This window comes from Pongo abelii, chromosome 4 (genome assembly GCF_028885655.2).
Source record: "Pongo abelii isolate AG06213 chromosome 4, NHGRI_mPonAbe1-v2.0_pri, whole genome shotgun sequence".
NCBI lineage: Eukaryota > Metazoa > Chordata > Mammalia > Primates > Hominidae > Pongo > Pongo abelii.
Window position 1 is genome coordinate 140,857,739 of NC_071989.2, and position 22,406 is coordinate 140,880,144.

Sequence of the window (22,406 nt, forward strand, 5' to 3'; positions counted from 1 at the left end):
CAAGGACAGGTGACTATGTTTATATGAGCATGTTCCTATGACAGGAATGTCCCCTCCTTCTGCCATTGTCTATGTGAACATAAACAAAAGGAATTTTTTTTTTTTTTGAAACAAAGTCTCGCTCTTGTCACCCAGGCTGGAGTGCAGTGGCACAGTCTCAGCTCACTGCAAACTCCATCTCCTGGGTTCAAGTGATTCTTGTGCTTCAGCCTCCACAGTAGCTGGGACTACAGGGGCCTGCCACTACGCCTGGCTAATTTTTTGTATTTTTAGTAGAGACGGGGTTTCACCGTGTTAGCCAGGATGGTCTCGATCTCCTGACCTCGTGATCCACCCGCCTCTGCCTCCCAAAGTGCTGGGATTACAGGCGTGAGCCACCGCACCCAGCCTAATTTTTGTATTTTTAGTAGAGATGGGGTTTCACCATGTTGGCCAGGCTGGTCTCAAACTCCTGACCTCAGGTGATCTGCCCACCTTGGCCTCCCAAAGTGCTAGGATTACAGGCATGAGCCACCATGCCTGGCCAAATGAAAGGATTTTTTTTTTTTTTTTTTTTTTGGTGCCCGGGCTGGAGTGCAATGGCATGTTCTCGGCTCACTGCAACCTCCACCTCCCAGGTTCAAGCGATTCTCTTGCCTCAGCCTCTTGAGTAGCTGGGATTATAGGCACCCGCAACCACGCCCAGCTAATTTTTGCATTTTTAGTAGAAATGGAGTTTCACCAGGCTGGTCTCGAACTCCTGACCTCAGGTGATCCACCCATCTCAGCCTCCCAAAGTGCTGGAATTACAGGTGTGAGCCACCGCGCCTGGCCGAAAGGATTTTATAATAGATGCATGTCCCTGTTCACCCCAAAGTCAAGTTCAGGCGGGATGCCAATAATGAGTCCATCAGTGTTTCCATAAAAAGTAAAATCATCTACAAGTTAAATTTCTCTCTAAAAAGGCCACACCCCTTATAAACAATTTACTTTTTATAAAAAGACAAATGTACATATTTACAAACGTCCTTATGTGTTCACACGTGACTTAATGGTTAGATGACATTTCCAATTTTAAGTCATACCAAGGCGCTCACACTTCCCTCCCTGGGCCTGTTGAGGGCTTGTGGGGCTTGAGGGGGTGGTGGGCGCCGAGCAAGGCACTGTATAAATAAATGCAAAGGCCAAGAGCTCGGGGGAAATGTTAGTGTACACCTCTGATCAGAAATGTGGCAAGATCCACACGAAAAAGTGCCAAGTTTTTTTCCCAAGCCCCTCAGCCAAAGCAGGGAGCAGGGTAGAGCTCCTCTGAGGCTGAGGGAGCATCGCCCCGAAGGACCCCACTTTCCTTCACATTTCACTGGCTTTGGAACGGTCCCCAGGGCTCAGCTGAAAAGAGGGTAGTTCTTTGGGAACGAGATTCATTTAGTGCAATTTTCTCTTAGTGCAGAGCCAGCCCTGGGATTGGTGTTATGCTTTTCTGGGGTCACTGGTCTGTTCCCCTAGGAGCCAGCCAGTGACAGCGAGACCCTCTCCAGGCAGCTGGGCTCAGAGGAAAAAGCCAGACACTGACTCCTATCCAAGTCCCTGACCTGACACACTGGTCTCAGAACCTCATCTTTCTGGGAGGCAGGGCCAGCTTTACCCCACAAGAAAAACCCAGACACTGGCCTGCCAGGCCCTGAGAGGTCAATGACCCAAGGAGGGAGGCCCCATCCCCACTTGGCAGTGGGGTCACACTTGGCTGTTGAGGGACCCACAGAAGTACAGCTTCTCTGCACCATATCCACCATGATGCCAGGTCCTGCTCGCCTAGAGGAGTAAGAGGGGCCCAGGGGCCCTGCTACGGTGCACAGGGAATGGCCTGGATGGAGGGCAACCGGACTGGGGTCAGCAGGCTGTCCAGCCAGGTGGCATCCATGTTCTTCAGATCTGTGAAGACACGCTGTAGACTCAGCCCAATATCCCCTAGAAGATGTGAAGAAGGTTGTATGAGGGTAGGGGACGGTGGCATAAGGTGTGCTTCCCCCTACCCCTGAAGGCCATAGACATGGACTCTGCTCTTCCCAGCACAGCAGTAAACATCCACTCAGCTTCAGGCAAACCTTAAGGCATGGCAGCAGTAGCTAATTCACAATGTGTCAGTACCCCAGGTGCTTTACCGCCCTGCTCCCTGGCCCTGCCCCCAAGCTTTCTCCATCCCTACGTGGTTCTCCCTCCTCTAAGAAGCCATAAGGATCTAGGGCCTTCTTACCCCCTGGGCTGTCAACTTCTGGCTCCTCCTTACAGCTAAAGTCTCCATAGACAGAGGTGGGCTGGACTCCAGGTTCATTGAGTAGGTACCCCTTCCCATCCACGTTTGTTGGCTGCCACTCCGACTGCTCCAAGAGCTGGGGACAGAAGAGCAAGAGGCTATCAACTCCCTCCAGTGCAGACTCACCCTGTGGCCCTGCCCTCAATGAGCCAGCTCCTCTCAGCCAGGATCACACCCTTGGCCATTTTCACAATCTCAGATAGGATGCAGAAGTGCACTGCAGTCAGGAAAAGGGCCCAGAAGGGAGGAGGCAGAAATGCATGTTGGCACTGGTCCTCAATTCATTTTCCCACCCCTCTCACACCCACTCTCTGGTATAGTATCTCCACGACTTCCCTCTCAACTGTGTAAGGACATAGTAAGAGGGAATGTGGCTTAAAACAAAGGTTAGCATAACAAATCAAGAAAAGATGACTAGAAAAGCTAGAGATAAGGAACTACGTCCATGTCTCAATTTTTTGGGCTGATGGAACAGCTGGCATACAACTACTGCAAAAACTTTTTTTTGAAATGGAGTTTCGCTCTTGTTGCCCAGGCTGGAGTGCAATGACACAATCTCAGCTCACTGCAACCTCCGCCTCTCAGGTTCAAGCGATTCTCCTGCCTCAGCCTTCAGAGTATCTGGGATTACAGGCATGCGCCACCAGGCCCAGCTAATTTTTATATTTTTGGTAGAGATGGGTTTCACCATGTTAGTCAGGCTGGTCTCGAACTCCTGACCTCAGGTGATCCACCCACCTTGGCCTTCCAAAGTGCTGGGATTACAGGCATGAGCCACTGCCCCCGGCTGCAAAAAACTTCTTTATATTCACTTTCAAAACTGAAGCAGAAAAAAAAAACCTGGAGGGTAACTTGCTAACTTTTTCTATAAAGCCATCATCATATTAACGGATCCTAAAGGCTGATTATTGAAACCTGATGTGCATTTCCCGAACTAGCAGGGCTGGGGCATGTTGGGGCGGAGGATGCAGGCCAGGGACCCATCGCTCATAGTGCCTGACTCACAGAGCTGTCTGATGCCCCAAGGCTTGCTTCAGGATGGCCTGTCAGAGGCCAGGCCTCCCACCTGCCTTCCCTTCCCATGGAGGCTTTCCCACCAGTCAAGCCACGTGAATGTGGCACTTGTGGGACGATGCAAGCAGCCAGGTGACAACAGCAGCTACCCATCCTCTGATTTGGAAGCTTCACTGGTTCTCTCTCCTCACTGAGAAACGGTCACTTCAAGAGTGCCCAGGTAGGAAGGGGCTTTACCTTCATGATGTCCTCAGGTAATTTCCCTTCCTCATCCTCATCTGTTGTAGCTGTGGATGGGGAAAGCAGAGGTTGGCTGGCAGTCAGCCACACTCACCCTGCAGTTCCAGTTCCAGCCCACCAGATCCCCCTGCCCTTTGTCTGTCTGTCTCTCTCTCTGTGACACACACACACACACACACACACACACCCTCCCGGTGTACCTGTCTGCCATGTAGATTCCAGAACAGGACACTGGCCTGGTGACTCAGCCTCTCAAATCCTGAAGCCACGCCTCTTCCCACCCCCACCCCACTTCCTTCCTCACCTTCAGATGCTGGGCTACAGAGGAGGAAGGAGAACCAGCATCCCAAAATGCAGCCCCTGGCCCCCTTCCCTCCTCTCACCAGCCCCCACTGTGCTGCAGCCCACTCTGAACTGCCTTCCTAGTGTCCCCATCGCTTGCCTCCCCCTATGGTGGCTAAGACTGGGCAATGCCCAACTCAATCAGCTCAGTGCCAGGTGGAGTTCTGAGCATCTTTTCTCTCTCAGGAAGCCCTTCACAGGACCCAGACAGTCAAGCAGGCAGGCCAGGCCCCAGGAGCACCAACCTTCAGAGGTGGAGGGCATGGGTGACACCTGGAAGTTGTACAGATCACTGGTGCTGTCCGGCACAACTTCCACTGGGATGTGCCAGTCGGGGAGAGTGCTGCTGACAGCACACGGTGACAGTGCTGGGGGACAGCAGAAGCCACAGGTCAAGGCTGTGTGCTTTCTTAGTTTGCAAGACATCGAGCGCCCGCCCCCCACCCCCCCGCCCCCAAACCCTGCAGCCTGCACTAATGGGCCACCATATGCCAGCACCATGCCTCCAAGAGAAGGAGTCATCCCACTGACCTGTGGAGTCCCCTGCCAGACCTGGACCAGCTCACCTGGAGTCAGGGCCCGCTCCACCTCCAAGTCCTGCATGTAGCCTGGAACTGTGTAGCTGCTGTGGTCATCAGGCAGAGTGGAGCTGCTGAGTCCATCAGAGAAGGTATCAGGGCTGGAATCCCCACATGACTGTGGAGGGAGAAAGCAGCTTAGGCCCAGGGCCACCTTAGCATTTCTTCCGCTGCTCACCCTGGCCCACAGGTGACCTGGCTGCTTAGGACCACACTCACCTTCCTCTTGGCCTTGCTCTTAGCATCTCGGCTGGACTTCGACTTTCTTTCTGTGGGGCAGACAGGCTGTCAGCCTTGGTGCAGGCTCTCCAGCCCCAGCTGACCTTCTTCTACCCTCCCTCCCTGAGGGATTCCCAAGGACCCAGAGTCCTTGGATACCTTTTCTCTGGTTCTTGGTGAGAGGTGGAAGCATCCGGTATACTCGCACAGCTGAGCTGCCCTTGTTCCTGCTCTGGTCTTTCACCTCCTCGATATCTGGCAGGGAGTTCATGGCACAGCGAAAGTTGGCCTTCCACGTCTTGGGATCTGGCTCCTTTTCCCCTGCTTTGTATCGGCCTAGAGGGCAGGAGAAAAAAGAGGGTCGTCAGGGCCATGGGTAGGGATCCTCAGCTGCCCCTGGCCTGGAGGAGGAAGGCAAGGGTACCCCTGACCTCTCATGCTACCAGAGAGCCACAGTGGTCAAACCAGCAGGTACTCCCGGTGACACTCTGCAGGTCCTAGGCCCTGGACCTTCTCAAATGCCCAGGCTTGGCTTAAACACATCTAGCGGGCCTCAGTGAAGGGCCCAGCCAGAAGCACTAGAGTCCCCATATCCCCCAAAGTGCACTATCTGTGTCCCAGATCATGCCCAGTCTTCCTCCTTGGGCTATCAGCAGCCAGAGGGTAGAGTGGGCACAGACTGGGCAGCAGAGAACAGTTACTGAACAGGTGGGCTGATCTGAGATGGGCCTAGAGCTCCATCTCTCAAGGATAAAGGAGGCCACCAACCACATGAGCCTTGGACCAAGGGCCTTGGTCAACACAAAGAAAAAGACAGACCTGGGTCTCTTTCAGTGCCCTGGCTTACAGACGCTTTTCACAGATGCTTTTGCCAGGGAGAACTTTCATCTAGCCACAAACCCCCTGAAGCCACACACTTTCTAAGATCTTGGCTTTATAAATCCCTTTGAGAATTTGCTGAAATGATCAACTCTCTTCTCCAGAAACACAAGTCTGCCACCAGCCCCTCTTCCCAGTAATTCTGCATATTGTCTCAGGGGCTCAGGGACCCCAGTGAAGAGCCTCTGTGTTAACGTTAATGCCTCCTCTTGTCTCTACCCTGGGCTTCCTAGGCCTGAGTCCCAGGCACACACCTGTGTGAATGGCCCAGCTCCGGAACAAACAGGCATCCTTGTTGATGTCCCAGCCATGCTTGGCAGCATGCTTCCATGGGATCTGGAAGATCATCTCCTCCTGAACAACACACACATACACATGACGCTGTGTCAGCTCAGAGACCACAGACTTTGGGGCTGAGTCTGAGACCCAGGCCTGCCCAGCCAGACAGGTCTGAGAAAAGGCTGACTTCCCCTTGTCCCCCTGACATCTGGCTTGGACTGACCCGTCTTGAGGCTGGCTTAAACAGACCACTCTGGAGCTCTCAGGAGGGACACCTAGTTCGGATGAGCTGCAGCATTATTAGCTCACAAAGACCTCCCTCTGCCTGTTACACATGTGCTAGGACCCACACAGGGCACCCTCCCCCGAAGCCCTGGTTTTGAAGCTCTAGGATGTTTTTCTCTGGCTTGTAAGCACCAACATGGAAGTAAGAACTTCTTCCATTAGAAAGGACTCCTCAGGACACCTCGGAGCATGGGCTCTTACACAGGGGGTCCTGGTCATACCACTGAGGGAGCTCTGGGCTAGACTTGGATGGTGAACACTGTGTAACCCTGGCATTGTCACTGTATTTCTTTGCCCCTCAGTTTTCTCTTCTTGGAAATGAGAAAACATATCCAACAAAATTTTGAGGATTAAAAACCAGAGGATGTGTAGGGACACAGTGACAAATATGAAGTCTAAGGTCTTACTGTTATTATATCACTGATGGTTAACAGTAAAGATTTCTGAGACCGTTCAAGTTCACATCTTGGCTTCATCACTTTTTGTGTGATCTTATGATCTACCTCTCAGTGCCTCTGTTTACTTATCTGAAAATGATGACATTAATAAGATCTACCCCACAGGACTACTGCGAGGATTAAATGACACAATGTAAATAACATACTTAGCAGGTACCAGGCACACAGGGAGTGTTCAGTAAGCATTAGCTATTATTATGAATACTATCATTGCTACTAAGTCTATAGGGTCTATGTTGCCCCAAGTGCACCAGCTATAGGCTTCTTGGGCCAGAGTGACTGGTGCAAGATTAATTCGTTTGTCCTCTGCTAAGCCAGCCACCTTTCTACCCAGCAGCATCCACTTCTCAGTCTTCTATTTGTTCGATTGGAGCCCTGCAGGGTGCTGTGTATGTTTGTAAGGGTCTCCCTTAGAGGAGACCAGAACTCCAGCTCTGCAGATGCTGGGAAAGTCTTGCTGCTGGAAACTGGAAGTGCCTTCAGGTGGATGCCCTACCTCAAGAAGGGAAGAAGGCAGGAGTCATGCAAGTGAGGCCCAGGCTGGGCCGTGCACACTCCCTGCATGCAGGACCCACTGGGAGAAACATCTGCCTGTCCCGTTATCACTTCCCTTTTTGAGCTGCATCTGAAGCTTTGGTCCCTCCAGAAGTACATGGGTTAAAACAGTGGCAGGAAAACCCAAAGAGTTACACTCACTTTATTAATCCAGATGAGCCCCGGGATTTGGTTGGAATTAATCTGCATCTCTAGCCAGGGTCTCATGCGCATCCGAGTGATGGGCATGTTGGCTGTAAAGAGAAGATAGAGGCTCCAGTCTGGAATCTGTTGAACAGTACCTGGGCACTGACCTGCCCCACCCGAGGTCACTTAGTTACCCTCCCCTCCCCTCAGCCAGCTACTAGGTACTACACTCAGTGCGGAGGGGAGCTGCGCTGGAATAAAACTGCTCTCCAGATTTTTTAAGCATCTTAGGCAAAAATGCTTTTGCCCCTTCCTTCAGCCCCTCCCAGACAGTCTCTGGAGGAGACAGGCATGCAAGTGATGGCTTCAGGATTCATATGCAGGAAAAGAGACAAAATGCACAGATACCCTAATTTCAGAACTTTTCACTCAAAATTCAAATCCTTTGCAAAGGGAGGGACTTCTTTTGCTTGATGCCAAGAAGAAATGCCCTTGACTTGAGTTGTAACCACTAGCTAGCAAAGGGCTAGCCGTCACCCTGAACAGCCCCCTCCCGCCCCCCTGAATCCATTCTACGCCTTCCTGACAGCCACAGCGCCCACAACGCTAAGACCAGGACGCTAACCCTTCCGGCCCGGTTTCCCCTCCTCTAGAGAAGTGGCCCAAGGAACACCTGTGGCGCCTCTTCCCGCAGTCTCCGTAGGTCACGATTCCCTCCAGCCACCTGGGCAGTAAGCCAGCCCTTGCCACCAGCACAGGGAGCCCAAAACCTGGCGCCTGGGCGCGGAGCTGGGACCGCCGAAAGCCGGGAGCACCGGGCGCCCACGCGTGGGCTGACACTCGGTCCCCGGCACGGCGTGTGGATGCGCGGGACGAACGTAGCGGGCCACCTACAGGCCCCTGGCGGCTGCGCGCACGCAGATTTGCGAAAGCTGCCGGGCGCCGGCAGCCTCGTCCGGGTGGGCGGTCCACGCCGCGGCCCGCCCTCCCCGCGCCGCGGCTCGCAGCTCCTCCGGCGCCCCCCGGAGCCCGCGCGGAGGCCCGGGCAACGCCGCGCGCCCGCGAGTCTCCAGCCTGGAGCTTTCGACCCCCCACTTCCTGGTACCCCGCGCGCCTTTTATTCGACGCTGCCGGTGCCCCGCGCCTCAAAGGCGTACTCACCTCTGCTGCAGGAGCGATCCGGCGGCCGCGCGCGAGGGTCCCGGCGACGCAGGGGCTGCAGTGAGGTCGCGCCGAGCGCGACTCTGAGTGGAAGAGGGAAGAAGGCAGAGGTTGCCGGGTTCTTGAGGCCGCCGGGCACGGCCGGCGAGGACTGGGCACGGCTCCGGGTGGCCTCGGTTCGGCGGGGCTCGGGTGCACGTCCTACCTCGACGAAGGAGTGGCGAGCTCTGCCAGGGCAGCGGCGCCACCGAGCAATCCAAACACTTAGCGGGATTCCCCAGCCCTGGCCAGCCCCGCCCCCGGACAGCCGCGCGGGCGCCCATTGGCCGGCTGCGCGCCGTCATTTCGGGGAAATCAGGCTGTTGTAGAGCTAGCGGCGAAGGGGAAGTACAGGGCGGCTGCTCCGCCCCACCCTCTCCGGCCGGGCGCCACCGCCCCGGGGCCACCGCGGGCCCGCCCCGCGCGCTCCCAATCCACCCCTGCTCCGGCTCGCTCGGAGGAGGGCTGCCCGGGACAGCCCAGCGACCCCGGCCCCAGCCTCTCCTCTCACTCCGCCTTCTCCCAGCCGGCTGGCTCCTGGGGCCATCTTTTCACCCTCCTGGCGGGGCGGGGGCGGGGGTATATCTCCCGAACGCAGGTGAGGGGATCGCCCGGGCACTTGCCGCCCTCTCCAGTGGGAACACCGGGCCGAATCTCCCGACTGGCAGCCTGGCTCCTCAAACTTGCCAGTGGGTTATCAAGAAGGGAGGGTTTCAGTCCTAGCACTACCCCTGTTTTTAGGGGTGACCCCCTCCCGCCAGGTCACTCACCTGCACTGGGGAAGTGAAGGAGGCAGAAAGCCTACCCTGCCCCGTGTGCTGTCTGGGGCTGCTGGACCAGGGGAAATCCCAACTTGGCCGCTGCTGGCACAGCCCCCAAGGGACGCAGGACCTCAGTTTTTCAACCATAAAATAACAGTAGCCCTACCTTGATGGTTTGCTGTGATGGGAAGAGATTGTAAAGCACTATGCTCCACTCGGGCAACAGACGCTGAGTAGTTTTCAAGGTCGCCGTTGCAGGGTCTAATAGTGACCAGGATGACACCCCACCCCTTTTCGGTCTGCCTCCCTGGGACTCCCCCTGTCTGGCTTTAGGGAACAGAGGAGGAGAAGGGGTTCAGAGAAGCCCAGACGGCTGAGTGAGGGTGGGGGTGGGGTAGCTCAGATCCCTCCTAGCACTGTTGCCTCAGGCCGCCTCCAGAGCCCCCCTGTGGCCCGCGTATGGGAGTTCCTCAATGGAAGCATTGCTGTCTGTCATCTGTGAGTCCCCAGGGCTTGGCCCAGAGAGGTTCTGGGCAGCATGGAGGAATTAGCTCAGGGCTGATCAACGCCATGGGCCTAGCCAAAGGGTTGGGGAGCCCAGGTCCCATGCTCCTTGGTAAGGGCCCCTACTTAACTCTCGCTCACAACTAGTCCCCGCCCCACTTGTAGTCCTAGAGACTTGACTGGGTGTTCATTTTCCATCCAAAACTCTGGCCCAGGAGGCTTCTTCCTTCATCTCCCTAAAGCTCCTGACTCAGAAGTAAGTTACTCTCCCAGGCGTGTCATTTCCTTCACCCCAGCTCTCCCTCCAGGGCAGCACCCCATTTTGCAGGCTATAAATAGACACACCCATGCAACATTCGACTTGCCAGTCACTCTACTACCTCCCTCCCGTAGAGGAAATGCATGGGTTAATCCCATTCTGGCGTATTGCAGAATGGGCGCAAGCCCATTCTGGCGCATTGGCTGTGACCAATGCCAAACCTGGTTCCCAGGATACCAGCAGGAATGGGCAAAACTGTCTACCAGATAGAGGTGGGTCAGGAGCTAGGAGAGGAAAGGAGGTAGGAGAAACTGAGGAAGGAACCTAACTGAGTGTTAAGCAAAGTGGAGGGCAATGACACTCTGGAATGGAAAGGTGGGGTTTGGGGTACTTTAACTGACAAATGGAAGTGGAGACTTGCTACAGGGACCAAGACCTTCTGAGCAAGAATAAGAGAAAACAAGTGACTCCTGAGTTGTGGGATCCTTTCTTGGTACAGCAAATAGATGCTTGTCCTTCCCCTGAGAACCTGACACAGCCACTGGAAAATTCAGGATGAGATTAGGGAAAGGAAGTTTGCATCCTTGTGGTCTGATAAGTTGACCACAGTGACCCTGTGAAGGCGACAGGACACTATAAAAAATGCTTTAAAACAAAAACTTAATTTTAATTCACAGATACAGGTATAAATATACCTGTATATGCATATGTATGTTTAGCCATAATGAGCATCTTTCCATGTCATGAAACATACTTATGCAATGTCATTTGTAATAGGTATATATTATTCTTTCATAAGGATAAATAAAAATTTACCCAATTAATCCCCTATTGTAGGACAGTTAGGTTATTTCCATTTTTTCATAATACAAACAACACTATTAGCTAAATCTTTGTGCACATCAATAATTTTTTGCTTAGGAGAAATTCCCCAGTTAGGATTTACCAATGAAACTGTCATTTACATTTACATCTTTGACCTTTTTTTTTTTAACCTTAGGGATTCTTATTTTATTTTGAAGCCTGTAAGAATATGCTTATTATGACTAGGGGTGCTATACTCTAAATCAGTGAAATAAAGCTAAGCCATGTTTAAGTACCCAACATTTTTATTGTAATGGCTTTTGATGAATCATATTCTAAGATGTAGAACATTCTGTGATCCCCAGCAGAACACATAGGCTCCTGTAGGCTCTTAGTAATTCGGAGCCAGCCCTTTTCTTTCCCACCTGGTCTTCTGGGTCTTCCTTCCCTATATCGGGTTGTGATTTCATAGTCCAGGACCAGACTATTGTTGCCCCAACCTCCCCTTGGGCCTCCTTGCCTATTAGTCCTGCCCAGGTAGATGGGGAAGATGGTGCCTCTGCACTGGAATGATCTCCCTAACTCGGATGATCTCCCTAACACTCGGGGCCACCCAGGAGCCTTCTGAGCTCCCCTACATTCAGCCCCACATTCAAATCTCTGCTCAGTCTGGTCCTGGGGTCCCATTCCAACCTTCTGTCCCTGACAGCTTCCCTACCCTTGGCAGTAGGGAAGATGAAACTAAAGGGGGATGAAAAGAGAACACAGGATTTGAGTCTGAAAGCCTGGGTTCTTATTGTGCTTTTTCCACTTGCTATGCGATCTTAGCAAGTTACTGTGCCTCTCTGGGGCTCAGTTTTCTCATCTGTAAAATAGAGATAATCTCTCTCCATCTCTCCTAATTGTAAAATTAGACTATCAAAATTATCTCCAAACTGTAAGACATAAGTCAAATGAAATGTATGAACAGGAACGCATGAACCTTTCACTGTATTTCCATTATCTGAACACACTGTGTTTGTCCCTTCATCCCTGTCTCCTCAGGATACTTGGCAACACTCACCCTCTCTCAATCTCTCTCTCCCTTGCCCACACCACCACTTCAATCTCTGCGTCTTTTTTTAAGGCCCAGAGCATATGCCTGATCTCTTCAAAATGCCCGCAAAGCAACCAACCGGAAGTCCTTTGTTTTCCCTCCTTGGACCCTTTGGTCCTTAACTTTCGTGTGTTGCCTTTTCATCACTGGTCACTTTCTACGTGGTGGGAACAAACTCTGGGGAACAAACTCTACATTTTTTCTGTGAGAAAAAGAACTCTCCATGTTTTCTGTGAGAAATCTAAGCAGGTTCCTCATGCCCAGCAGCTGAAGCGAGCTAGGGGTTAGCTGAGGGTAGCCAGCACCCTGCACTGTGCAAGGTCTTCCTTACAGATGCCTCTCATCCATAGCCTCACTCAATGAGGGTGAATTCATTGTGTGGCCTCTCTGTATTGGGGCCTGGATTTTTCTGTGCTAGCAAGAGGAGGCTAACTGGCTGGCAGGGCCTCCTTTGAAGTGACTTCTGCAATCAGGATGCTGAAGGCAAGATCATCTCACACACACATTCACACACCCTGTGGGAGCCTCTACCCTGACAGACAATTCTTGTCCCCAGTCCCCTCCCTCAGGCTCTCAAAACACTGTTCACCCCCTAAGTGGGCTGCAGTTAGTCCTGAAGCCCAGAAGCATGGCTCCCAACATGTCACCATGCACACACACGTCAATGCACAGGGCCACACAGACCACACTAAGGTGATGCTGCCATCCTTGCACTCCCCCGAAGAGAGGCTACCATGGTAGGCACTCAGTAAATCCTAGTTAAGTTGATGTGTGACCCCTCTTCCTCTGGAGTTTAGTGTTCCTTCTATCTCAGATTATGAATTCTCTCAGATACAGACATTTCTTGGCAACCTGTGGTTAAATCCTCTGCTGATAAGATGAGTGTGTGCTCAGAAATGAGAGTTTGTGAGAGCTGAAGTGCAGGTGCCAGTGAGGTTTAAACTAGGTGCTTTTTTGTTTTGTTTTTTTTTTGAGACGGAGTCTCGCTCTGTCACCCAGGCTGGAGTGCAGTGACGTGATCTTGGCTCACTGCAACCTCTACCTCCAGGGATTCAGCAATTCTCCTGCCTCAGCCTCCCAAGTAGCTGGGATTACAGGCACCCACCACCACGCCCAGCTAATTTTTGTATTTTTGGTAGAGATGGAGTTTCACCACGTTGGCCAGGCTGTTCTCCAACTCTTGCCCTCAGGTGATCCACCGCCTCGGTCTCCCAAAGTGCTGAGATTATAGGCATGAGCCACGGCGCCTGACCTGAACTAGGTTTTTGACTGGGAGACCTGCTACCTGTGGAGCCTGCTACCCAGAGAGGGGGCCACGGTCCCCAAAGCAGACAAACCCCCCAGCATGCCTTCCAGGTTCCAGGTCCAGAAGTAGTAGGGCTCTCTGAAATGCTCAAAGCCTTCATCTCTATTTTCACAGAAACCTGGGAGGCGGGCAGTCCTAAACTGTGAATTGCAGAACACAAGCCAGAAATAAAAGCATCCAAAAGCTTGAAGGCAGAATCCAAGGATCATCACCCTGCCTGCAAGGAGCCTAATTGGAAAGAAAGAAAGTCCCTTAATTCATTCAACACATACGAATCATGCAGGCCTGCTTTTAGGTCAACCCCAGGTTTGGTCCTGGAGATACACTGGGGCACCAGACCAGCCCCTCCCCTCTCAAAGGTTTGGCAAAATATGCTGTATGACACAGCAGAATAAACGTTGCACTGTTATAAAATTCCTAAATGCAGAATGTGGGGCTGAAGCTGGCTGGAAAATCACTAGGGGGTCATGATATAATACTGAGCCAAGGAATTGCTCCAGTGCTCAGGGCTGTTCCGGAACCCCCTGAGAGCGGGGCGGGGTGACAGTGTGGGCTGCCGCTGATGGCCGCTGCGGAGCTTCGTTTCTTATAAACACCGCCGTTGGGAGGAAAGAGAACTCAGTCCCCTGTCAGTCCCATGGGGCCCCGAGGCCGGGGGAGGCTCCCGGGCCAGGCCCAGCGGCCGCGACCTGGAGCGGGGCTTGATGGGATCAGCACTCTCCTCCCCCGCGCCAATGGGTGCCGCAGAACGGCCCACGCCCACTGCCGTTCGCCCGGGGCGCCCCTGGTAGGCTTCTTGGTCTTTGTGGGGGCAGCAGCACCTCCACTTCACCGTGATGTGGAGTCCTTCGCCCCCAGGTGACCCACGCTCCACAGCCCCGGCTAGAACTTGGTGGGGGACGCGGGGGGGTGTTTGACGGGGAGGGGGCACAGTCCTTTCGGGCCAACTTCCACATTCCTGCTCCGCCCAGGCTGGGGGTGAGTCGGGGTGAGCAGCCGGCTCCAAGCTGGCCGGCTTCCTGGAAAGGGAGGGCCAGCAGGAGAACTGCAAATCCTCCCAGCCCTGGTGGCTGCCCGCCTCCTCCCTACCTATTCCTCCCCACCCCACTTCCACCCCTACCCCCAGCAAGCTGGCAGCCCCACCCCTGCCAGGCGGCTCACCTGCCCGCGACCAAGGCACTTCTTCCTCCTTCCCCGCCCAGCCTCTTGCTATAGGCCGTGGGTTTGCAGCCTGGTCAGCAGCTACAGGCTGTGTGACCTCAAGCAAGTTGCTAAACTTCTCTGTGCCCATTATCTCCCCCTGCGAGATGGAGCTAGCAACAATCGGGGTGCAGAGCTTTCCGCGAACACCTCTGCACTTCCCTCTTCCCTGCTCCCCCCCACCTTCCCCTTCCGCTCGGTTTGGCAGGGACATAGGGGATGCACAGAAAAGGCGCCCGCTTGTAAATTGCCTCAGGGGAAGGCCGCGTTGCGTCCCTTGCCGGGGCACTGCCATCCGTTGCAGCCTGAGATTTGGGTTAGACCTGCGGCTCTCCCGTTGGAGGCGCGGGTGGTGCTGAGCGGCTGGACGGATGCTGCCCGCCGGGGGTCGGCGCGTAGGCACTCAGATGCCTCCCACCTCCGCCTGGGCCTTGCAGCTGGCGGTGCGGCGGGGCGCAGGGGCCCGGTAGGGGGGCCTTGGGTCCGGCCATCCAGTGGGGGTCAGCCCCATCGCCGGGTTCCGCGGGGCCGCGCCGAAGGGGCGGAGCCTGGGTTTCGGTTTCTTGCAAACGCGGCGGCAACAGGGAAATCGAGGAGTTTCCGGGAACCGAACCACGCCGGGAGCGCTGAGGTCTGCGCAGCGGCGGGGGCTGGGGGACGGGCGGGCGTCCAGTGTTACCGGCCAGTGGCCAGCTGGAAGTTCCAGCGGGAGCCGGGGAAAACCGGCCCCGGAAAAGCCCCACCTGAATGCACCTGCCCCCAGCCCTCTCCGGATGGTGTTCATGCTGAGGGTGTTCATGCTGAGGGTGGGGGTGTGAAGGATGGACCTGCCTGCAGGGTGGCTTTTAGGGAATGAGGGAGGAGTTCTACAAGCTGAGGGGTTTGAGGGTGTGCACGCGGGGAAAGAGGAGACTATGCGCAGGCAGGTGGGATCTGAGGAATTGGGATATCCCCTCAAATGGCTGAAGTCCCCAGCTGTCCCCTCACTGTCACATCCCATCTTATTGTCCTTATGTGTATGATGAGGTCTCCTTACTGAGATCATCTCCGTAGTGTCCTCTTTTGCTTATTTGTTGGAGGATTTCCTGGAACATGACTTGGAGCCCTTGAGAGTGAGCCCTGACTGTCCGGTCTAGTCTCCTGGATCTAGAACCCGCCAACCTCCACGGGGGGCTTGTGACTGTTTACTAAGTGAGAAAAGGAGTAGGGTGAGTTCGAGGCATCTGTGGGGTCCATATGCCTTCTGACCTGCTCCCCCACAGGACCCCTAGCCCACTCAGGTCCTGCTATGTCCCCAGTTGAAGGAAGCCCCACTCTGCAGGAGAGGCCTTGGCTTTTGTGGGAGGGGCTTCCCTTGTAGTTCCCTGAGAACTGCCTTCCAGCTGGGGTGGCTGGGCAGAAGGCGGACTGTAGTCATCACAGAGGAATGCTGGCCATGGGGTCAGCCACTTCCTTCCCTCCCCAGGGCTTGGAGCTCAGGCCAGGGATTATGGTGGGTTGGCCCTGGATCTGAGACAAGAAGGCTGGGAGTTTGGGCTGCAGAGGGAGAGTCCAGTACCCTCCCTGATCTCTGCAGCCCACAGCAGTACCTGGGGTCAAGGTGGACAGTGTCACTGGCAAGCCCGTGTTTCCTAAATGCATGCCTTTGAGACCACAAGTCTATGGTAAGGATCTCTTTCCTTATGGCCCTGAGACCGTGGCTCTTGGAAAGATGTAAATCAGACTAAGTGGAGCTCCCTCAGCCCAGAAGAGCTGGGGCTGGGGCAGGTAGCAGTGGTGGCTATTCTGGAAGCAGCCAGCTAGCCAGTGGAAGCAGAGGCAGCAAGACCTCCCTAGCATCCCTGTATGGGCCAACATTGACTTTCACCAGCCCAGGCTTAGGATCAGGGTGGCTGGCCTGGGAGAGGGCCAGGGAAAGTCCAAATACTGCAAGAGTGGAGCTTGTGCCATGAGCGCCTGGCAACCCTGGTGACTCAACCTGGGAATCCCAACTCCAGGGGCAGCCCTGGAAATGAGGCTCAGGACAGTGAAGGAGTGCCATGGAGGGGCCCAGCAACCGTGGCAGCTTTTAGTGAGGCCACAGATCGAATAGGTTGTTGTCCCTTCTTTCTCCTGTGGCCCAGGGTTAGAAACAGTGATGCTGGTCCTCTGCCCAGTCCAAATAGTATTTTTGATCCAGGGAACCCAGCTCTAATCCTAGCCCATAAACTTGACCTGGGAGAGGACCTGGTCCTCAGAATGTCTGTGTTGGGCTCCATTTGATGTTACGTCTTAGAAACGGTAGATGTAGCTCAAGCTAATAAATACCCACAGGAATGTGTCTTTGTGGTCTGGACTCAGCAAGTGCCGAGTTATTGGTATATTTATGGAAGGAAAGCAGGGCAGAGACAGGAGAACAGGTGTCCCTGTGGGTGCTCGGCCCTGTTCACTGCTGTAGCCTCAGGAGCCAGTCTCAGCTGAGCAGAGAGCAGGTGCCCCATGAACCAGTGTGACGTGGTTGGATGGATGGATGTATGGATGGATGGATGGATGGACGAACAGACAGATGGATAGATAGGAATATGGATGGTGGATTCAGATGGCCTCAGCAGCATGCACATTTTCCCCAAGATGGTCTTTGCAATAAGACAATTTCCACAGAAACTGGTGGGTGCCCCAGAAGGAGGGAAGGAAGGATGTGGCTTCTCCAAGCAGCGCTGTGGTTGTTTCTCCCAGGTTCTGTCTCTCCAAGGGGACCTCTGCTCCCTTTCCCATAGCCCTGTTCACATGTGTGGCCCCTCAAAGTCCTGCAGAGACTGGGAGCCTAGTGGCAAGGGCCACCCAGACAGAGAACAGGGGAAAGGAGCTGTTAACATTAGCTGGCTGTTCCATTCCTCTCCTGGAAAGTAGGTCCACAAAGAAATTTAGGTAGGACCTCAGCCAGGTGTGAAAGATTCCAGTTTTTTTCTCTGCATGAGTAAGTCCTTGGGAAAGCATCTGTTGACCAACTGACTGACTGACTGGCAAGTGGAGCAAAGGGTCAGCAGAGACCCACCTGCCTGGATGGTGTGGGAGAAAGCATGACTGCCCTCCACCTTGACAGGTGACAAACCACAGTGAATGTGTGACCACATCAAATAGCCAGCATGAATTGCTGCATTGGGAGTGTTTAAAGGTCTGGGTGCATAATTGGGAGCAAAATGGACAAGGGTATGCTGGGAGCTCTAAGCCAGGAGGCCTATGGTGACTAGTCACCTCCAGGAAGCAAAAGCCATTATTTCTTCCTTGAGAATCCCCGTGAATATTGGAGAGGGCTTCCCACAGCCCCATGGGCTGGGGCATGAGTGTGTTATGCTTTGCTTTTAGTGGAGGAGGTAACTCCAGAAGGCTAAAGATTTAGGGACAGCTGATGGTCCTGGAATGCTTCTCAGCCTTGGGCCTACGCTGGCCCTGTGAGGGGACTTAGAAGTAAGCACCGTGGTCTCCACTACAAACCTGCATGTGAGCTCTCCAAGGGCAGAGGATGCTCAGAGCCACCCCCACACCCCTACTCTGGCACCCAGCACATTGCTGTCAGGCAGTAGGCACTTAGTAAGTGTGCTCTGATTGCAGTGCCAGACGTGTGTCATACCTCGAGTAAGAGGCAAAGAGGCAGAGATGCTGGGAGTATGGAGACTGAGCAGGTTATTTCAGTCATTGTTCACAGATGGCTGTTCTGAGGAGGGGACAGTTCAGCAAAGCCTCAAAGGATGAGTCAAAGGTTAATAGGCTAATAGTAGGGGAGGGCATTCCAGAATGTGAAAACAGCCCAAGGAAAGGCTTGGCAGCTCAGAAGCGCAGAGCAGAACAGATCTCGCTTTTGGTGTGGCCTGGAGTAGCTGCCCCAGAAGCTGAGGCTGGACCAGCCAGTAGGGGCCACACTCTGAAGAGCCTGGGTGCTGTGCTCAAGAGTGGACTCTATCCTGGTACGCAGAGGCCACTCAGGGCTGGACTGATGTTGCCTCCCTTTCTGGAGCCAACGCCCAGACCAGGGTCTGTCATCAGATGTCTGTTGAATTAAATGCTAGGGCAGGTCTTGTGAGGGCCACTGGTGGCCTGACCTATGCTTTAGAAAACTTTCTGTGGCTGCTACAGAGGATTACGCCTGTGGCACACCAGGGCAAGACTAGGGTGAGATAGTTTCCTAAAGGCACAACATTTAAAGAGGTACTCGCTCTCAGGGGCCAACCCTATACTTGTGTGAGTCTGACGATGAGTGCCTCCTTAAAGGTTTCACCCTAAGCACCTGCCCTGCCTGCTTGCTCCACCCTATCTGGTCCCTTCTGCACACTGGAGGCTGGGAGGCAGACTAGAGGCAGCTCAAGTGATCCAGGCATATTAGGGCTGTGGCCATAGGGGATAGAGAGAGATAGGCCTAGTTGAGAGCAGAATCAGATGACAGGATTTGCCAGGACATGAGACTGGCTGGATCAGGACCCATCCCAGGCCCTCCCTGGGTGCCCCATTCCGGGAGAAGTGTAGGAGACCCCCCACTCTGCCTAGGAGTCTATATGTCCACAGCCAGGGCCAAAACAAGATCTTAGGCCTTGGCTTCTGTCCTAGGTTATGAGTCTAGGGAACCAAGGTCACTGAGCTAAAGAGAGTAGGGCAGCAGGTGAAAAAGCCACAGGCTGCCCCAGGAAGGCCCAGGCCACTGGAGACCACAGCTAGAACCCACAACCATGTCCCAAGACTGCTCGGCCTTGCCCTTTGGACACTTGCCCTTTGGATGCTTAAGCACAGCAGGAAGGAGGTGATAAGGGTGCCTCCGCTGCTGGATGGGGGGTGTCTGTCAGTCCATCATCCCCCTGCTGTCTGCCCAGCAAGACCAGGGGCCACCCCTAGGTGCTCCACAGGGGATTAGCAGCTTGGTTCCCCAGCCCACACCCCTAGCAGCTCTGACCCTATGGCAACAGCACCCCCTGCTGGCTAATATGGAAAACCAACCCCTTTCCCTCCTCTAGCAGGCGGAAGTTTAGGGGTCTTGGAGAAAGAGACGGGTGCAGGCATAATGCTGCGGGAAAGGGTGGGGGCAGGAATTCAGGATGGACTTTGGCTACGGCAGATAAGCAGGTGCCACCTGGTAAACAGAGCACCTATTTCCTGATCCGTAGCCTTTGAACAGATGCCAGAGAGGCCAGGACACAAGCAAAGGCAGAAATGGGGGTTTCTAAGGTAACTGCTGAGCGAGTCCTGCTCTTGTGGGAGTCCCTGCCTTCTCCTACAGCATCATGGCCCACGAAGGCCTGCATCCTCTGCTGAGCACTGTTCTCCTCAGGTGGGCTCAGGAACTCCCTCAGATTCCCCCTGAGCAAGCCCCCTGGCCCCACAGAGGATTTGGCCTAGGACTGAGGGCTGAGAGCTAGGCCTGAGACAGGGTAGTGCCCCAGGCATCCTAAAAAGAGGAGTTGTCCCTAAAATTCCTCCCGCAACTATCCAAGGCTAGGAATAGAGGCAGGGACACATCAGCAGAACAAAATCTCAGAGCGTCCCTGAGCAGCTGCCTGGCTCTTCAGATACAAACCTGGTTAGACACAGTCTTCTCCTGAGCTCTAGGCCCATGGCTCAGGCACAAGGACCACCTCGGAGTGCTGGATGAGGTGCCCAGTGGACAGAGGAGTGAGAGGACCCAGTGTATGCCCCATTGACCCTTCAGCTGTGAGCCAGGAAGTCCAGGCAGACGCAGCCACTTCCCAGAAAAGTTTCTGCCGCAAAACAGAGAGTGGCCTTCCCTGCCCTGCATGACCCTGGCACCTGGAGTCCTCACCTCAGATAAGAAGCCAGTACTTCTAGGAGTTTATTTACATCATGGCTCTTGATTACAGTGAAGACCGGGGCCTTGCCCTACCCCAGGGAAACTTCTCTCCCGGGCCAAAGGTGTGGATGGCTGCTGTTCTCCTTATGACTCAGTATGGGCCTGGTGCTCACGAGAGCTGCTCCTTCCCATGCCCTGGATGTGAGCTCAGCAGCCATCTTGATTCACCAGGACAATGTGAGCTCCACACACCACCCTCAGACCCTCACCTACCGGGCTCTCAGGGAGAGATGAGGCCTCCTGGAGAGTCCACAAAGAGAAAAAAACAGCTTGGCTGCCAAAACTGCCCATGCGCCCCAGATGCCATGCTCAGCTAGCAGCCCTGGTGCCACACAGCCTGAGAGCAGGTGGGAGCCATAGATGCAACAAGCTGTCATCAGGCATGGGAGGGCTGGGCTGCCATGCTGAGGCTGGTGGGGTGGGAAAATCAACTTGCAGCCACCAGGAAGTATGGGAGCAGAGTAAACAACAGTTGAGGTCAAAAGGGTCCAACTTCCTTGGACAAGCAGGCTTCAGGAAGGCCTCTGAGCTGCACTGCCAACTGTATTGTATTCTTGCGTGTGTTCTGTGTGGACCTAACAGCCCCAGCGGCCAAGGGAAGCCTGACCCTCCCTTGGGTGGCAGCCAACACTAGGACCAGAGAAGTGGCAGTTGTGTCATAAAGCTCCCAAGACACTTCTGGAGGAATCAATCTTCTCTTTTAGTCTTCTCTGCTCATTTTTTCTTGTCATTTTCCTGTGTGTATGTCTTTTCCCTCTCTCTTCTAGCCTAGAAATGCTTATTGACCACTGATGGCCCATTGGGAGTGGATTACTTGACACATTCACATTTACTCTGTGCCCAGATGCTAGGCACAGAAGTAGGTGCTATGGGCACAGGCATTCGACAAGAATTTATTGAGCCCATACTATGTGCTAGACATGGCTCTAGACCCTAGGGATATAGAAATGAATAAGGCAACACCCCTGCTCTTATGAAACTCATATACCGGTGGAGGCAGACAACACACAAATAAACAAGGAAAGTGTCACCTCGTGATAATTATTCTGAGAAATAAAACAGCATGATATCACACAGAGTACAGAGGTGGTCACATTAGATTTGGCACTCTAGTACTGTCTATCTGAGGAGGTGACATTTTAGTTCTCTAAGTGACAGAAGGGGCGACAATGTGCAGAACAAGGGGAAGCACATTCCACGCAGAGGGCATAGCTAGTGCCAAGGCCTTGGGAAAAGAACAAGCTCAGTCTGTTTGCAGGAAAAGATTGGTGTGGCTGCAGCACGGTGGGCAAGGAGGTGAATGATAGAAGATGAATGATAGAACATGCAGCTCATAAGGTAGGAAGGGGTCAGATAAGGTGGGCATTTGGGGCCTCTGGTCAGGGGCTTGGGCGTTATGCACAGGGTGAAATGGGCTAGTGTGCATTTTACTTATTTTTAAACTTTTAAGTTTTCTGTTTTTCATTTTTTTAGATGGAAAAATGTTGCCCAGGCTGGTCTCGAACTCCTGAGCTCAAGCATTTATCCTGCCTCAGCCTCCTGAGTAGTTGGGATTACAGGTGCTCATCACTGTGCCTGGCTCAGTGTGCATTTTAGAAAGCTCACTGGCTGCTGTTTGCAGACTGGGCTGCAGTGGGGCAAGTGTGGAAATAAGGAGACCACTGGGGAGATTGGAGTAGGAGGGATGAACTAGAGTGGTGGTGGTGGCAATGATGAGAATGGGGAATGAACCCAGGCAGAGTATGGAGGGGAGGACACACAGAGATGAATAAAATGTGGTGGCTCCGAATGGGAGAAAATATTTGCAAAACATATATCTAGTAAAGGGTATGTATCTAGCATATGTAAAGAATGCTTACAACTCAATAAGGCAATGCAAGTTTTTTTTTGTTGTTTGTTTGTTTGTTTGTTTTTTGAGACAGAGTCTCACTCTGTAGCCCAAGCTGGAGTGCAGTGGCACGATCTCAGCTCACTGCAACCTTCGCCTCAGGGGCTCAAGCGATTCTTGCACCTCAGCCTCCTGAGTAGTTGAGACTACAGGCGTGTCACCACGCCCAGCTAATTTTTTGTCTTTTAAGCAGAGATGGGTTTTCACCATGTTGCCCAGGATGGTCTCAAACTCCTGAGCTCAGGTGATCCACCCACCTCAGCCTCCCAAAGTGCTGGGATTACAGG

The 22,406-nt window shown here is 53.7% G+C and overlaps 1 protein-coding gene across 2 annotated transcripts; it reads right to left on the minus strand.

The window, feature by feature from the left end:
• Positions 1–954: 954 nt before the first annotated feature.
• On the minus strand, positions 955–8,771 carry IRF1 (interferon regulatory factor 1). 2 transcript variants are annotated; one of them, XM_002815864.6, is made up of 10 exons: positions 8,430–8,771; positions 7,284–7,375; positions 5,820–5,919; positions 4,846–5,022; positions 4,687–4,736; positions 4,456–4,585; positions 4,135–4,257; positions 3,545–3,594; positions 2,234–2,369; positions 955–1,947 (listed from the first exon to the last, which is right to left on the minus strand). In XM_002815864.6, exons 2-10 carry the CDS (start codon positions 7,368–7,370, stop codon positions 1,823–1,825), a joined length of 978 nt encoding a protein of 325 aa, XP_002815910.1. In that variant the 5' UTR covers positions 7,371–7,375; positions 8,430–8,771; the 3' UTR covers positions 955–1,822. The 2 variants fall into 2 exon arrangements, with proteins under 2 accessions (XP_002815910.1, XP_063580315.1); XM_063724245.1 differs by lacking the exons at positions 5,820–5,919; positions 7,284–7,375 and having other exon boundaries at positions 8,430–8,760.
• Positions 8,772–22,406: the final 13,635 nt, after the last annotated feature.